Genomic DNA, 18,988 nt, shown 5'->3' with positions numbered 1-18,988 from the left:
TATGCTGATTATACCAGTAACTACTATATAATGATATTTGATGTATTTTAAGAAAATTTTCCCACAGAACATAGTCTTAGGTTAAAAAATGATACTTGTAGAAATAACACTACTAGTTATACTTCTATAAAGGCTATTTATATTTTTCTGAAAATTTTAGTTGTATTTATTTAGGAATAAATCTGTTGCCAAAATAAGATACATTCAACTCCCTTTAAAACTGCATTCTCTTAGTCACAATACAAAAACATGACTGTATGTAACTTTTCAAGAAAAAAAAAAACACATGCAATTTTAAGATATAGAATTGAACTTAATTGGAAACAAATTCCAGTCCAAAGCAAAAATGCAAATATTATGTTTTTTCTTATTAGAGAATGCAATTTCTAATTTCAGTTGAATGATGTTTTGTACCTTATTGATGTTTGGCTCCTTCATCATAGAATTTTTGATGGTTTCACAGTTGTCCTCTAATGACTTAATCAAAAAAGAATAACCACATGACAAAGAGTAAAGATGAGGTAGAACATGCAATGTACTATGGCTATTTTAAGAATTTATAGTTCAAACTGAATTTACTAGGAAACAATACTGAATTAAGTTATTAGCTTTAAAAATCTATGTATCTTAAGAAGCATCCAAGGAGATGCAAGTTTAGAAGTTGGGAAAAAATTTCTTGCAACACACTAATCACCACTATAAATATTTATTAACAACTTATTTTGAAACACTGATATTAAATGCAAGACTGAGAATAAAGTATCTTATATTATAAATTTCAAACTTATCAGTGCCAAAGTAATATAAATCCTCACTAAATGTTTTAAATAGATTTTTGGAAAAATGTAAATGACTTATGCCAAAAAAAGCAAGACCTCAAATAGCAATACTGGCAATGAAAGCTGAAACTATGTTATCTTAAGACTGAATAATACTATAAACACCCAATATTTGTCTCTTCTCTTTTGCCACCCCCCCCCATCATAGTTTACATGGGGCTTCACACCTTTACAACTCTTAACACTCCCAAAAGACTTTCTTCCTTTGTTAAACAGAGGGTGAGTCTTTCACATTAGCCATCAAGGGCAAGCAAAGATTACTACAATCACCTTCTGACCTTGCTGGGCAGATGATCTCGCTAACCTGCCCTAAAACTTCACCTCTCCAGAGCCCTATCATACTAGGGAAAGAGAGACAGGCTGACCGGGCAACATCCATGTCTAGTGGAGAAGCAATTACAAAAGCTAGAACTTCTTCCTTATGTGCACCAGAAAGAATTTTGGTCCATATTCCCAGAAGAGAAATATGTTAGCAGATGACCAAAACGCTCTGAAACCCTATTCAACTGGGATTTAGAACATATGAAACCAGAAACTTCTGTTTTTGCCTCATCACTAAGAGGGAAGAGAATATAAAGAACACCTGAAGAAGTCAGGTGTTGTTTCTCTTATCTGAGAGGGGAGAGGCAAAAGGGAGCACACCTGGAAGCTGTATAGATGTAGGTGGCTCAGAATAAAAGTGGTGGCAGGGCCTTAAAAGTGAATAAAAATGGGGGGCCTGGAAGTGGCGCAGCAGGTTAAGCGCACATGGTGTGAAGTGCAAGGACCAGCATAAGAATACTGATTTGAGCCTCCAGCTCTCCACCTGCAGGGGGGGGGGGGGGGTGTCGCTTCACAAGCTTGAAGCAGGTCTGCAGATGTCTCTTTCTCTCCCCCCATCTTCCCCTCCTTTCTCGATTTTTCTCTGTTCTATCCAACAACAAAAGCAGTAAGAAAAACAACAGTAACAACAAGGTCAACAAAATGGCCTCCAGGAGCAGTGGATTTTTTTATTATTAAAAAATTAATAATAAAACAAAAATAATTAACCATAAATTTTTAATAACTATCATTAAATGTAGTGCAGGCACCATACCCCAGTAATAAGCCTAGAGGCAAAAAAAGAACAAAAATGAGCATCAACTTCCACATGGGGGCAGCCATCTTTGCCCAATAGGTACGCTTGCTTCTCTGTTATGTGCTTTTTCATTTTCCTGGTTAAAAGTTTAAAATAATGAATGAAGGGAGGGCAAGAGGGGACCTTTATGAAGAATACTGAGAGTTGGGGAAAAACCTTTAACAATGGAATAAAAAAGTCACTAATTGAGTCTTGTAATATATTAAAAAGCTCATAGGACATATATACTCAGTGGAATGCTAGTCCACAGTTAAAAAAAAAAAGGAAAAAAGGACTATAATGTGTTCTTTGGGACTAAATGAGACTAGCAGTGCTCATGATTAGTGAAGTAAGGAAATGAAGAACAACTATGGGATGATTTCATTCATACGTGGAATACAGAGAATTGAAACAGATGAACTTGAAAAAGTATATATATATTCAACCCATATCTATGACATTGGGAGAACTATGGTTGGAGGGGGATAAGGGCACAGAACTTTTCTGGGAGTAGTGTGGAATTATACCCATATTATCTTATAATCTTGTGTGCATGTAAAATATATATATATATATATATATATATACACATATAATAGAGGGTGAGAGAAAAATCATAGTGAGAAGGAAAAACAACACAGCACCATCACACCAGTCATGAGGCTTGCTCTGTGCAGGTACTCCCATATGGTGAACCAGGGCTCAAACTTAGGTTCTAGAACACTGTCAAATGTGCACTCTACTGAGTGACCTATCTCCTAGGTCCTTGTGCATACTGGATGCACTATCACCCAAGCCCTAAGTTCCTATTTTGTTTGTGGAGCTAAAGTCTCAAACATGCACAAGTGCACTGCTTCTCAGATACAGAGACACACAGAGAGGTAAAGCCACCATAGCAAACTCTTATGTCATCATACTTCCCATGAGGGTACTGGCTTGGACCTGCGTTATATGCATGGCAAGACATTGCCCTAACTGGTGAGTTAGCTTTCTAGCCCTCTTGTCTAAATTATTCTATTTTACTTCTCAGGAAAGCCTTACAGTTAAAACATGATGATTTCCAGGGTTTTAATCCCCAATTTATCAAGATTCCTTTTTAACATAGAAACAAAGAACTGCACAGAGGCACATCCAGCTTGAAAGGGAGTATTTACACTTGCTAAAGAAAGAATAGAACCAAGACTAAGTTCTTCTCAGAAAATAAAAGAAAATAGAGTAAGAAATTGAAGACAAAGATGTGAACTTTCGATTTTTTTTTTGGGGGGGGGAGGACAGAATGATTTAGAATCTATAAATACCAACAAAGGAGATATTCTATTATTTAAAATACTGGTCCAATAAAGTACATTATACAAAAAGTTTCTAAGATACATTAGGGTATTAATGTCAGACAAGTAAGTCATAAAACTTCACTTTCAAACACTTAAAGAAGTAAAGAAACAATACTTTTAAAAACTGCTCCATACTCTCCCAACCAAAAATATAGGGCAAGTGATGTATCTATTTTTACAGTCAACTGAATATCAGTGAATTAGACTTAACTATGTAAGTACCACCATCATTTTATTAAAAACTTAGACGAAAGATAATTTTGTTAGTCAAACAAACATCAGTTAACTACCCAGTGAATTTAACTCTACTCAATCTATATTTTATCATACACTGTTATTTTCATATACCTTTAACTTAATCAACATGTAAGAATCTTTGAGAGTATCACAATCAAGAATAAAACAATGAGCTGGGTGGTGGCACATCTGGTTGAGCACACATGTTACAATGCACAAGGACCTAAGTTCAAGACCCCAGTCCCCATCTGCAGAGGGAAAGCTTCACGAGTGTTGAAGCAGTATTGCAATTGTTATCTCTGTCTCTCGCCTTCTTTATCACCCCCTGCCCTCTCAATTTCTGGCTATCTCTATCCATTAAAAATAATTTTAAAAATTAATAATAAAACAAAAAATCATTAACCATAAATTTCTAATAACTATCATTAAATGTGCCAGGGTTAAAAAATTGTTATTTATTTTCCCCTTTTTGATCAAAGGTGAGAAACAGAAAGACACAGAGAAGGAGAGACAGCTGCAGCACTGCACCACCATTCATGAAGTCTTCCTCATACTGGTGTGGACTGGTAGCCTGAAACTGGGTCTTTGTGCATGCTACCAGGTACACCACCACCCGACCCGCCTGTGCCAGGTTTTAAGTAAGTTAAGTTTACTGGTCCAAACATTGCACAATAAGTATTGTTCTCATTTTGCATATAGAAAAACAGAAATTGTTAGAATATACTTAGCTTACTAACAATTATAAAGCTTTTATTAACATTTATATTCAGGGTTTTGATGAAAAAGCCTTTAAATTTTCAACACACCTTAAATCACAAAACTACTAAGCTCATCATGAAACTACTAAGAAATCTAAAAATGAAACAGATTTAAAAGGTGCAGTTGTATGCACTTATCTACTAATCTTCATTCTAATTTACTTATGCTATACTAGTTCCTTAATGATTCTAGTCCCTAAGTGAGCTAAACATTTTGAGGTACAATTGTACTTTTATTAACTGTCATCAAAGTAAATATATGGCAATGTTTCTAGGAAATGATTTTGTACTTAAAAGTACTATGTTAAGTTTGTATATTCCTATGCAGAGTAGTTAAGAGACAAAAAATGTTTTAACAAGTATGGTAAATAAAAGGGAGGGGCTTTTTAAGGACCAGGTGGTGACACATACACATCACCTTACACAAGGACCCAGGTTCAAGCCTCTGGTCCCCACCCACACAGGGTAAGCTTCACAAGCAGTGTCTTCACAAGCAGGTGTCTCTCTGTATCTCTATTGTCCCCCTTTGCTCTCAATTTCTCTCTGTCTCTATTCAAAATAAAGTAAAATTAAAAAAAAATCAAATGCTTTTGATATGAAACATTGCAGTAGTACTATTTTAGAGTGTTCTTGAGTCAAATCTGTAATTTCAACAACTACAAAATAAAATGTGCACATACTATGCAGCTATCAAGAACAATGAACCCACCTTCTCTGACCCATCTTGGACAGAGCTAGAAGGAATTATGTTAAGTGAACTAAGTCAGAAAGATAAAGATGAGTATGGGATGATCCCACTCATCAACAGAAGTTGACTAAGAAGATCTGAGAGGGAAACTAAAAGCAGGACCTGATCAAATTGTAAGTAGGGCACCAAAGTAAAAACCCAGTGGTGAGGGGTAGACATGCAGCTTCCTGGGCCAGTGGGGGGTGGGAGTGGGCGGGAGGGATGGGTCACAGTCTTTTGGTAGTGGGAATGGTGTTTATGTACACTCCTAGCAAAATGTAGACATATAAATCAGTAGTTAATTAATATGAGAGGGGGAAAATCAATTGTATGTCTCAAAGTTTCTCATAACACAAACTGAATCTTTTTAATATATAGGCTGTGTATTTGATATGCGGACTCTCTCAAAAGCCTAGACCAAGTAGATTAGAAGCATCCAATAGCACAGCTATATACAAGATACTGGATACTGTACAGCAAACCATAACAAAAGGAATTTTCAAAGTTAACCCAATTACCAAATAATGTGATGATAACATTAACTATCGATTGTCTTTTTGAACCCTAAGACAGCAGGAACCTCACATCTCCACTATAAAGCACCTACTTCCCCCAGTCCTAGAACCCTTGGATAGGGCCCACTTTCCCGTATGCATCTCCCAATCCAAACCAAATAATATTGCATCCGCCGATCACAACCTAAGCAACGCAACGATTGCCACCTCAACATGCTTCACCTCAGACTGTGTCCAGAGACTTCACGTGTGGAATGACAACCCTTCAACTTCATTACTCGGGTGAGACCTTTCCTTTTATAGTACACTCTAATTTCATCTCAGGTAGTTCACTTTCTAACAAAGTCCCATAACCTAGATATACACCAGTTTCTGTGAGAGAGAGCTTATGTGCACACGTATCCATAAACTACTGCAAAATATATACCTGAAAGCAGAAGTACACTAGAGTTTGCAGTGAGTACCCCCCTAACACTTCCTCTCCACTATTCCAAGCTTGGGATCCATGATTGCTCAACAAATTGTTTGGCTTCATATGTTAACTCTCTTTTCAATCACCAGGTTCCAGATGCCACCAGGATGCTGGCCAGGCTTCCCTGGACTGAAGACCCCACCAATGTGTCCTGGAGCTCAGCTTCCCCAGAGACACACCTTACTAGGGAAAGAGAGAGGCAGACTGGGAGTAAGGACCGACCAGTCAACGTCCATGTTCAGCGGGGAAGCAATTACAGAAGCCAGACCTTCTACCTTCTGCAACCCTCAACGACCCTGGGTCCATGCTCCCAGAGGGCTAGAGAATGGGAAAGCTATCAGGGGAGGGGGTGGATTATGGAGATTGGGTGGTGGGAATTGTGTGGAGTTGTACCCCTCCTACCTTATGTTTTTGTTCATTAATCCTTTCTTAAATAAAAAATTTAAAAAAAAATAAAATGTGCACAAGTAAACATGTTAACCTGACTCTTAACTAACTCACAATTTTTATACTCACATCTAAAAATGTTTATTTATTTGTTTTATTGCCACCAGGATTATCACTTGTGCTTGGTGCTGGCACTACAAATCCACAATTCCCAGCAGCCATTTTATCTTTCTTTTTTTTTTCTTATTTCCTCCCTCCACCCCCAGAGGACATAGAGAAATTGAACGAGGAAAGGGAATTCAGAGGAGAGAGAAAGATAGATACCTGAAGACCAGTTTCACCAGCAGGTGCGGGGGCAGGCATTCAATACAGGCCCCGAAAATGGTTGTTTTTTTTTTAATTGTTGTAGTTATTGTTGCCATCGTTGTTGGATAGGACACAGAGAAATGGAGAGAGGAGGGGAAGACACAGAGAGAGAGAGAAAGCTAGACACCTGCAGACCTGCTTCACTGCTTGTGAAGTGACTCCCATGCAGGCGGGGAGCCAGGGCTCGAACCGGGATCCTTATGCCGGCCCGAAAATGTTTTAATGATAATCCATATACTAAGTAAATAAGACACATCTTCCATAAGGTTAAGTAAAAATAGGCCTATTTGTATAGTATCTGTTATTATCTATTGTTTGCCTGAACTTTCATGTCAAATTAAGGTACATATGGTAAAAAGTCTTCTAAGCTAGCAAGAAAACCATATATTATGTTTCCTGGGTTGACTAATTCAAAGAAACTTCCATAATCACACAAATAGTGAATGATGGCTCCTACTAAGGTTTTGTGCTATTTTTTTTTCATTAGCTAACATATAGTAAGACCCCGTTTTATTTCTTTGTTTCTTCAAGTGAAAAAATTCCCTTTTCCCTCCTTCTTTCAGAAAATCTTTTCAGACTCATTTGACACTCCTCAAAGTATTATTAATATACCAGCTACCAGTCTTGAGCTCTTTTTTTACTGGTCTATAGAGGTTAAGTTATTGCTTACATTTTTGACAGAAAAACTAGTTCAAAGAAGGAAGCAAAATGTTAATTTACATTCAGGTACAATTTCTCTATCAGAGATCTAGTACTTTTTAGTAGCACTGAATTAAATGGAAAAGAAAGCATTATCAAGGTGTAGTCAACTAGTCACAGTATAACTCTAAATTGATTTTTAATTTCGTTAAGAAGTGTTAAGCATCATCACCAGAATAAAAAGAAAATATTTGAAAAGTGTTCTGTATATAAACCTGACTCCAATTAAACTTTTGGGCTCGGTGCCTGCAGGAGAAATCCACTGCTCCTGGTGGCTATCTCTCCCTCCTTTTTATTTTGTTATTTGATAGGACAGACAAAGTGAAAGTACTCTTTACAGTTACATAATACAAAGGACTTCAATAATAATAAAAGAGAAAGCAAATTTTAACTTATACACACCTCATTTAGACACCTTTTCTTTGTGAATATATTTCTGATAAATGTTTCCTGGACTTCTTCCTGCTTCACCAAATACTGCCAGAGTCGCTTCACAGACAGAGCCAGGTGGTGCTTGGATCTACAGAGACAGTATTACGCACTTCAGAAATACCTGATTAGTGGAACAACACTCTCTTGGTGCTATATTAATGTTTATAAAAATAAATTAACTAGAGTCAGAACATATCATCTAGGACAACAACTGGTAAACTTTCTCTTAAAGGACCAATAGTAAATAGATTAGATTTTGTTGGACACATGGCTTTTTAGCACTGTTCAATTTTTTAGCACTGTAAAGGGAAAGCAGTCATAGGTAACAATAAAATTAATAATTGTGGCTGTGATTCAATAAAAGTTCATTTATAAAATCCAGGAGAAATTGGATCCATATTCAGATAAGGTCTGCTAACTCATCATCTAAGATGATGATATCTAACAAAACAGAAATCTAGGCGAGAAGAAGCAACTATAGAAGCCAGACATTCCACCTTCTGTACGCCATTAAGAATTTTGATTCATACTCCCAGAGGGATAAAGAATAGGGAGCCTTCCAATGGAAGGGAGGGGATATGGAACTCTAGTGGTGGGAACTGTATGAAATTGTACCCCTCTTATCCTATAATATTGCTAATCATTATTAAATCATTAATAATAATAAAAGGAAATTCAGAAGTCTTGATGTATTACTCACAGACACATATCAGTCCATACTATTTAGTTATTAATTCAGATTGATGCCAAAGTTTGTGAAAGAATAAATAGCAAGTATGCCACAAGACCTCCAAGAACACTTATTAGTTCAGGTAACTTTTTTTCTTTTTTTTAAATATCAAAACTTTCTAGATGCAAGCACTGCACTGATTTACATTTTGATGTAAATGCTTTACCTCTGTAGTATAACAGTTTGCAAATTAGCTATTTTAAATAGCACTTATCTAGTGTGTGTGTCAGTTAATGTTAGATCACAGGTCAAATCCAACCTGCTTCCCTTTCTCAAGAGAAAATAAGGTTTACCCTATGAAAGCTATGTTTACTCAACTACTTATTGTCTAGTGTTGCTTTCACTGTACAACAGGGTTAAACATTTTCAAAAATGGATTATATGGTCTCTGCAAAGTCTGAACTATTACCTGGAGATTTGTAATAAATTTATTTACTAACTTCTGAACTACAATATGCATCACTGAGACATGTATATGAGCCTTGAACAGCAAACTAAACATAGATGAAATGTCTTTTTTTTTAAAAATTTATTTCCTTTTGTTGCCCTTGTTGTTTTATTGTTGTAGTTATTATTGTTGTTGTTGGACAGGACAGAGAAATGGAGAGAGGAGGGGAAGACAGAAGAGGAGAGAAAGAGAGACACCTGCAGTCCTGCGTCACCGCCTGTGAAGCAATTCCCCTGAAGGTGGGGAGCTGGGGGCTCGAACCAGGATCCTCACGCCGGTCCCTGTATTTTGCGTCATGTGTCATGTGTGCTTAACCCGCTGCACTACTGCCCGACTCCTTGAAATTTCTTTAAAAACTATCTCACAACTTAGAGGTTACATAGGCTCCTGTGCTAAATACGAATAGACATGGGCCCTACGTCAGATCGGTGGGGTTAAACAGTTAATGGTATTTATATACTTTTCTCATATTTGGGAGTTATTCTCTGCCCTAATCCAGTTTCTTAGGGCTATTCTAAACTCTGACATCATCTTCCCAGATAATACTTTTAGTCCATCTGCGTGTTAGCTATCGGGCTCAGACAAAATTACTAAACTCATGAGCCACATGGAACATACCTAAAATAGACTTCCTAGCGTCTTCCCACACAAAGACCCCTAGTTTCATTTGCTCTATTCCTATCTTTGGGTTCCTGTTCGTTGAACAGTTTGTCCTGCTTCATATCTTACTGCCTTTCAGACACCAAGTTGCAGGTGCTACCATGATGCCATCCTGACCTCCCTGGGGAAGAAGACCTCTCCACTGTGTCCTGGAACCTCACCTCTCCAGAGCCCTACAGCACTAGGGAAAGATAGAAAGAGGCTGGGGTATGGATCAACCTGCCAATGTCCATGTCTAGTAGAGAAGCAGTTAAAGAAGCCTGGAAGCCTGTAAGGATTCTGCCCCCCATAAAGATCTTAGGTCCATGCTCCCAGAGAGGGATAAAGAATAGGGAAGTTTCCAATGGAGGGGAGGGGACAAGAAACTCTGGTGGTGGTAACTCTCTGGAACTGTGCCCCTGTTATCTAACAATCTTGTAAATCATTCAATCACTAGTAATTTAAAAAAAAACTATCAAAATACTCTGATGTATCAATACTCATACTTTAAATATAAATAGGAGGCCAGACAGTGGCACACCTGATAGAGTGAGAAGACATTACTATGCACAAAGATCCAGGTTCAAGCTCTAGGTCTCCACCGGCAGTGTCTCTGTCTTTCTCCCCCTCTCTTTCCTTCTCTCCCTCCCTCCACCCATCCACCTTCCCTTTCCCTCTCAATTTCCATCTCTATAGAAACTACATATATTTATGCATTTCTCTATATATGTATATGTTAATGTATATGAAAACTTACTTGAAAGGAGTGTTTGTAGGTTCTAGCAAAGCTTTGTGGCGGAGAATTGCAGGGCCAGCAGACAAACTCTCTTCAGAGGTGTGACTTGCTATATAGTTTTGAGGTGGCCCACCATGAATTTCAAGTCTTCGAAGAAGAACTTGTTCCCAGCATTGAAGAGTTTTTAGAACTGCATGGCATAGTGGTGAACTAACTGGAAGCTCTGAAAAGGGAAAATTGACCTACATTTACCTTAACGTAGTAAAAAGATGTGTTCAATTTTAAGAATGACTGACAGAAGGTATTAACACATTTTGATAGAGATGTGGAAACAGAAATAAAAAAGACTGAAAAAGGAAAATGATAGAGGTGGATAACTGACTCAGTGGTGAAGTACATGCCTTGCATACATTAGACCCTGGGTTTGAGCTCTAGCATTGTGTTAAGAAAGGAAGAAAAAAAAAAAAAGAAAGAAAGAGAAAAAGAAAGACAAAACCCAACAGAATACCATAAATGGCACAGTGGTGTTCTGGTATATTTAATAATTTAAAAATGTCATACATTTTAACATCAAATTTTAACTTAATTGGGAAGCCTAGAACAAAAACAAAATATAACATTAAAACCTAAGTCAAGTCAGGGAGATAGCATTGTAGTCATGCAAAAGGCCTTTATTCCTAAAGGCTTGAGTTCCCAGGTTTAAGCCCCATCATTACCATAAGGCAGAGCTGGATTGCACTCTGGGAAAAACAAAAACAAAACAATTGAAGTAAAAAATAGACCATAGCTTTGCTACCAGAACTTAGAATAATATTTATGACTTATTTAAATTCTTGTTATGTAATTTATTGTATTAATTTCACATGAAAACAACATATCTGGTTATTGCAAAAATGTCTAAAAGAAAAACTGAAACGCACTGACTCATTTTGGGGGGACCTGGTGGTGGCACATCAGGTAGAGCACATGTTACCCTGTGCAGTGACCTTGGGTTCAAGCTAAGGTGCTCACCTGGAAATGGGGAAGCTTCACAAGCAGTGAAACAGTGCTGCAGGTGTGTCTACTATCTGTCTCTCCACCCCATCCCACCCCCGCCCTACCTCCACAACACACACACACACTCTGGGCTCACCAAAAGAGAAAGAAAAAAAAAAAAAGGTCACTGGAAATGGAGTATGGAAAAGTATTCTTTTTTTTAAACATGAAAACTTTTTTTTTTTGCCTACAGGGTTATCACTGGGATTCAGTGCCTGCACTACAAATTCACTGCTCCTGGAAGCCATTTTTTCCCCATTTTGTTGCCCTTGTTGGATAGGACAGAGAGAAATTGAGAGAGGAGGGGAAGACAGATGGGGGAGAGAAAGATAAGACACCTAAAGGCCTGCTTTACCACTTATAAAGCGACCCACAGGTGGGTAGTTGGGGGCTCAAACCTGGATCCTTACGCTGGCCCTTGTACTTTGCACCATATGCGCTTAACCCACTGTGCTACCACCTGGCCACCGAAAACCAGTCTTTTTTAAATGTGGTGCCAGAGAATAAACTGAGGGCCTTGTGCATGTACAATACTACCATGTGGACTCCAGAAGGCAATTTTGAAATTCTATATCCTTAGGACAGGTGATCCATGGAGGTCCCTCTGTTGTTCCCATATGGTGTCAAACTCAAGATCTCATTCACAGTCAAATGTGCTTTCTACCTGCTGAGCTAACTCCTGGCCCTGTTTTAAACTTTTGTTTCAGTTCAATTTCTACAGCATATAATTAAAAAAAAAACTGTTTTCAGCATTTTTTATTTGTGATTAATAGTAGGTTGCAGTAGTTTAAGATTATGGTATAGAGTTCCCACCACAAACACCCACCACAAAGTTCTAAACAAAACTTTTTTAAAACTGAGGCGATACCATAAAATTTAGTTATTTCTTCTTCTATGCTTTAATAAATTAGTTCCGGTCCCACTTTCAACTTTCAGGTTGAAACTCCTGCTTCATATCTCTGAAAATCTATGCTTATACTGACAATTCTTGATTTTTCAATTTTAGAAATGATACTACGGAAATACAAGGCTAAACTTCTACTTTCTCCATCATTCCAGTACAATCACATAATAATTTGCTGTTAAACTGGTAATATAGTATTACCTTGTTGCACATGTAGATACAAACCACATGGAACTGTTTGGTATAGTGTTGTGTTCTTTTCTGTTCTATACAAATGCTTTCCTTTATTTTAGTGCTTAACACATTCTCATACTTACTTAGTTTCATATGCTCAAACTATAAAGTAATCAACGCTTTAGCAAGAATTCTAAGTATGGTGAATGTTATCAGGTATATATGACATTCCCTGCTTTCTTGAATACTATCCTGAAAACAGTACGACACATACATTAATAGATGCTTGATTTGCTTATAAATTTCTCCACCACTAAAAAAAATACAAATGAGTAAGTCAACAACGTTAGTATGACTCATGCTAAGATATTTATTACTGGTGCCAGGTAGTGGTGCACCTGGTAAGGCAAACACACTACTGTGTGCAAGGACTCAGGTTCAAGCCCATTGTCCCCACTTGTAGGAGAAACCTTCGTGAGTGTGAAGTAGAGCTGCAGGTGTCTCTTTGTCTCTCTCCCTCTTTATCTCCCCCTCCCTTCTCAATTTCTCTCTGTCTCTATTCAATAATAAATAATCAAAATTTAAAAATAAAATAGAATAATTATTACCTGCAAGATCATGGCCTGCAAAAGGATAGAAAGTCTTCAAATTGGAGAGCACCAATTGCACCATTGCCAAGCGCATCAATGACCAACTAAAAATCAAGTAACAATAGGATATTTAAAAAAATGCCCTTATGGATTTAGAAGAGTTTATCACTCTTTAAAACTGACAATTCCAGTTATGGATTCACTGTGATAAACTTCCACAAAAAATTAAAAGTTATATACATACAATTATTCATGTTAGCACTATCTACATTAGTAACAGCATAGAAAACAATCAAGTTATCCAGTAGGAAAACACTAGCCAAATACAGTTTTGAACCACAGAATATTAGGATAAACATGAAAGAAAAAAAAGTGAAAAGGGTAGCCCATTGTTCTTATGGAATGTAACTCAGTAAGACTGATTTTTTTTTCTTTTCTTTTCTTTTTCTTCCTCCAGGGTTATTGCTGGGCTCGGTGCCTGCACCATGAATCCACCGCTCCTGAAGGCCATTTTTCCCCCTTTTTGTTGCCCTAGTTGTTGCAGCCTCGTTGCGGTTATTATTGCCATTGTTGACGTTGCTTTGTTGTTGGATAGGACAGAGAGAAATGGAGAGAGGAGGGGAAGACAGAGAGAGAGGGGAGAGAAAGATAGACACCTGCAGACCTGCTTCACCGCCGGTGAAGTGACTCCCCTGCAGGTGGGGAACCGGGGCTTGAACCAGGATTCTTGCGCCAGTCCCTGCGCTTTGCGCCACGTGCGCTTAACCCACTGCGCCACGGCCCGACTCCCAAGACTGATTCATTTTTTAAAAAACATTTTTCTTTAGTTATTATTGGATAGACAAAGAGAGAAATTGAGAGGGGAGGAGGAGATAGGGAAAGAGCTAGAGAGACACACCTGCAGCCCTGCTTCACCATTCCTGAAGCTTCCCCCATGGCAGTTGGGGATTGGGGCTCGATCTTATGTCCTTGTGTGCTTAACGTGGTATGCCCCTGACTGCCCCAGAATGATTTTTTAAATAAAATAAATAATAATGACATTATATATAGTATGCTACCTACTGTGTGAAGAATCCAAGGAAATAAGAGTCTAGAAAAATACCAATGTGCTAGGGGGTCGGGTGGTGCAGTGGGTTAAGCGCATGTGGTGCAAGTAAGGATCCTGGTTCGAGCCCACGGCTCCCCACCTGCAGGGGAGTCGCTTCACAGGCAGTGAAGCAGGTCTGCAGGTGTCTATCTTTCTCTCCCCCTCTCTGTCTTTCCCTCCTCTATCCATTTCTCTCTGTCCTACCCAACAATGAACAATATCAACAATGGCAATAATAATAACCACAACGAGGCTACAACAACAAGGGCAACAAAAGGGGGAAAAATGGCCTCCAGGAGTGGTGGATTAATGGTGCAGGCACCCAGCCCAGCATAACCCTGGAGGAAAAAAAAAAAAAAAAACCAATGTGCTTGTCTATTTTTGTGAATAGAAGGATAAAATCACAAAATAAATGAAAATGGCTATCTGAAAATTTTGGAGAAGAACTGGATGAAAGACAGAAATATAAGACTTCTAATTAAAAAACAATTTTTAATGTTTATTTACTTATTTTTCCTTTTGTTGCCCTTGTTGTTTTTCATTATTGTTGTTATTGATGACATTGTTAGACAGCAGGGGATTGAACCTGGGACTTTGGAGCATCAGGCATGAGAGTCTCTTTGCATAACCATTATGCTATCTACCCCTGCCCTTTTTTTTTTTTTTTTTGGTAAGAAAAAAATTCAGATTCTCTTAGCTTTCAAGTAAAATATAACTTACAGTATTATTTCTGTTGTTATTGTAAATTGTGGTTAGTTACATGAGATAAAGTTTATCAGCTTAATTATTTTTAATTGATAGGACACAGGAATTGAGAAAAGAGGGGAAGATAAAGAGGGAGAAAGAAAGATACCTGAAGCACTGAAGGTGTGAACCTAGGTCCCCGGGCATGGTAATATGTGCACTCAACCAGGTGTGCTACCACACAACCTTACCTTAACTATTTTAACTATAGTTTATTGCTACTAAGCCTAGTCACATTGTTGAGAAGCCATCACAACCATTCATTTCCAAAAGTCTATTTTCAAAAGTGAAACTCTACACTCACAAATTTATCAATACTTCTCCATTTCTCACTTTTCCTAGCCTCTGAAAACCACCATTCTGCTTTCTGACTCTAAATCTTACTAATCTTAGGTATTTCACAGAAGCTGAATAATGTAGTATTTGTCTCTCTTTTTTGTGATAGGCTTATTTCACTTAGCATGACTTTATAATTTATTCACTGCTGCATGTATCAGAATCTTCATTATTTAAAGGTACAATAATATTCATATATATGCTTAATCCACTCATCTGTTGTTAGGTATCTGGGTTGATTTCATATCCTATTTGGCTATTGCAAACAGGGCTGGAATGAACATAGGTATGTATATCTTTTTGGGTAACTGTTTTTCAGACTGATACCTAGGAGCGAAATTGTTGGGTCTTCTGGTACTATTATTTTCAGTTTTCTGAGAAAGTTCTTTACTTTTCTCCACAGAGGTTGATTTAATTTACATCCCCTGCAATAGTATTCTTTTTCTCTCATCAAACTAAAAACACTTGCTTGTGGCATTTTTAAAAAATATATTTATAGGTCACTCTAACAAGGTGTCATGTGATGTCTTATTGTTATTTAGAAATGTATTTCCCTCACAAGTGATAACACTCATCTGTCTATTAGCTTTTTAACAAATATTTATATATTGGATGGAGACAGAGAAATTGAGAGTAATGGGATATATATACACACATACCCATTGGCAGATGACTGGATAAAGATAATATGTACTCAATGGATGTAATGCACACATTAATTAAAAAATACTATAATCGTATCTTTGGGACAAAATAGATGGAACTAGAGATTATTATGCTTACTGAAGTAAGGAAGGAGGTAAAGGACAACTACTGGATAGTTTCATTCATACTATATGGAATATAAAGAATTGAAGCACATGAACTTAGATTAAAAAAAAAAAGTTTATCCATATCTAAGACCTTGGGATAACTATGGTGGTTATCACTGAGGTAAAGTGGGAGAGGGGGCACAGAATTTTGAAGGGGGAAGCAAATATAATTATACCCATATCTTATAATCTTGTAAATCATTAATAAAAAATTAATTAAAAACCAAATTTTCATTTCCCTAACTAGTGATAGTCTTAATATGCGTACTGACCATCTGTATAGCTCCCTTGCAAAATGTCTATTAATTTATTTTCCAACTGAGTTCTCTTCTTTCTTGACAATATATTATTTCTAATACACAAAATGAAAATTAAGAGGTAGAAGTGAGTGATTTTTATGGACGTTATTTCTTTAAATATTAATCTATTAATGAGAGAGGGAAAGAGCAAGAGACTCAGTACCAAAGCATTAGTCTGGCATGTACAGATGGAACCTGGGCCTCCTGTAAGCAGGTCTGGTACTCTCCTGTTTGACCTTCAAGGTCATAGTAGGTAATTTTTAAGGTAGTAGTATATGATATTGAAAATTATTAGTACTCTAGTAAGAAAAAAAAACCTCTAGTTCTCAAAATTATTAGTGCTCTAATGAAAAAAAAAAAACTAGTTCTAGATTAAACAGCAGAGTTTATCTCAGGCAGTAAAGAACAAGAAATAATCTGACAATAATAGTTGTGAATATCAATATAAATTATGTATCACCCCTTCTAAATCATTACTAAATAATCTTAGAATTATTGTTAAGGAAGAGAATTTAACAAATTCAACTAAAGAAAACTGAGTTACACATGTTACAATTCATGCTGTTAACTTCACATGTGTTATTTTTTTAAATATTATGTTAGTCATAATAGAATTCTTAAAAGGATCTGAAAATTAAATATTCCATACCTATATGAATTGGAATTAGAATGTTCCTGGAGATGAAAATCTGAAGCTAAGACATCATCATCATCATCATCATCACTGTCAAGACTCTCTTCTGAATCATAGTCTGCTCTACTTTGGGAAGGAGGTAGGAAAGGCTGAAAGTAAATACATTACATAGTTTATCATCAATTTAACTGGATACATTCAATTATACTAGTGTTTCGTTGGTTCTTTATTACCATTATTATTTCTTTCCGAGTCCCTAGCATCAGTTATTCATTGATTCAGCAAAAAATTACTACTAAGTACAAAAATACTTGATGTAAACAATCTTATGATATATGAAGTAATATCTTCCTAGAGTTTACAAGTTAGTGGGAATAGAAAAGGCAAAAAGAAATACTATATAAATTAGTTTCAGTTGTGGGATATGGAAAAAAAATAGACATCTCTATCAAACAATAAATAAAAAGAAAATTTAAAAAGTATTTGAAAAAGGAACACACATTGAGATTGTGAACATTAATGAGACCTGAAGGTGAAATGATCAACAAAAGGTCTCTTTGAAAAGTAGTGTTTATTGGGGGCTGGGCAGTGGTGCACTGGGTTAAGTGCATATAGTACTTAGCATACAGTACTAAGTGTAAAGAACCACACAAGGACCTGGGTTTGAGCCCCTGCTCCCCACTTGCAGTGCAGATGCTTCACAAGTGATAAAGCAGGTTTGTTGTATCTATCTTTCTCTCTCCCTCTCTATCTCTCCTTCCCCATTCAATTTATCTCTATCTTATAAAATAAAATGGAAAGAAAAAACTTTAAAAAAAGAAAAAAATGGTCACCAGGAGCAGTGGGTCTGTAGTGTAGCATAGTGCCCCAGCAATAACACTGGAGGCAAAAACAAAAGAAGGAGAAGGAGAAGAAGAGAAGGGAGAAAGAAAATGTTTATTTATTTAATATGCTTTTTGTTTTTGTTTGTTTTTGTCATCAATGGACTATCACTGCTCCAGGCCAACTTGCTCAGGTATAAAGACAGTTACTGAGTGAGTGAGGAAGGGATAGAGATACCAAGATATCACAGCACTGAAGTTTATGCCAGTATTGTGAGAGGTCAGACTCAAACACATAGTGAGCAGGCAGACTACCTAGGTGACCTATTTTACAGGTCCTAAAAGTATTACCATATTTAAATGAGACCTGAATCAAAGGAGCAAGTCATTACAACAAAAGAGAATACAACTGTTTTAATTTGGGAAGCAGAATGGAGAAAGGTTTAAATAGGGAAAAGATGATATGGACCAAAAAAAAAAAAAAAAAAAAAAGCTTGATTAAAATTTACCTATGCCAGAGGCTAAGGGTTGGGAGAAATTATTTTTTAAATTTTCATTTACCAGAGCAATACTCAGCTCTGGTTTGTGGTGGGATTAAGGACTGAACCTAGGACGTTTGGAGTCTCAGGCATGATAGTCTCTCTGCATCATCATTATGCTATCTCCCCCACACAGGGGAAAAGTCAAAGAAAGGAGCAGATGGCAAATTAGGTAAAGACTTTTAGGTTGCAGTAAAGAATATAATCTTGGACTGCCATAAAAGTCTTGTGTTTTCTATGCAGAATAGATACCAGAAAAATAAAAGTCACATCTTTGCACACAGAATGTAATAATGGCCACTGCAAGCTGAAAACAGAACAATATTTACAGTAAACAGAAAAATAACAAATGTTCTGTAACAATTAGGGATACTTGTCAAATGTGTCTGTGGCATTTGACTTCTGGCAGCCAGCATCACATTATCACAGTATCACATTACGATTACATTGTAAAGATTTATTGTATTAAGAATTCAGTTTTGCTTAAAATGCAGATTCTCACTTAGCAAAGAACTGCTCTAAAGTTTGTTGAAAATGTGACCAAAATATTTTAGGGTATATTTCTGGTAAAATAGCATGATAAAGTGAAAACATTCTAAGC

General features: G+C 36.8%; 1 protein-coding gene across 1 annotated transcript in view; it reads right to left on the bottom strand.

Moving 5' to 3' along the window:
* DMXL1 (Dmx like 1) overlaps positions 1–18,988 on the bottom strand; it is a 142,879-nt gene that overhangs the window by 26,411 nt on the left and 97,480 nt on the right. Inside the window, 5 exon segments of the mRNA XM_060171294.1 lie at positions 415–477; positions 7,830–7,947; positions 10,434–10,635; positions 13,134–13,219; positions 17,043–17,176. Of these exon segments, the coding sequence (XP_060027277.1) occupies positions 415–477; positions 7,830–7,947; positions 10,434–10,635; positions 13,134–13,219; positions 17,043–17,176 (603 nt within the window).

The sequence above is a fragment of the Erinaceus europaeus genome, chromosome 2 (genome assembly GCF_950295315.1).
Source record: "Erinaceus europaeus chromosome 2, mEriEur2.1, whole genome shotgun sequence".
NCBI classification, from domain to species: domain Eukaryota; kingdom Metazoa; phylum Chordata; class Mammalia; order Eulipotyphla; family Erinaceidae; genus Erinaceus; species Erinaceus europaeus.
Note: the sequence above shows the minus strand (reverse complement) of the source record. Positions and strands in the feature narration are given on the sequence as shown.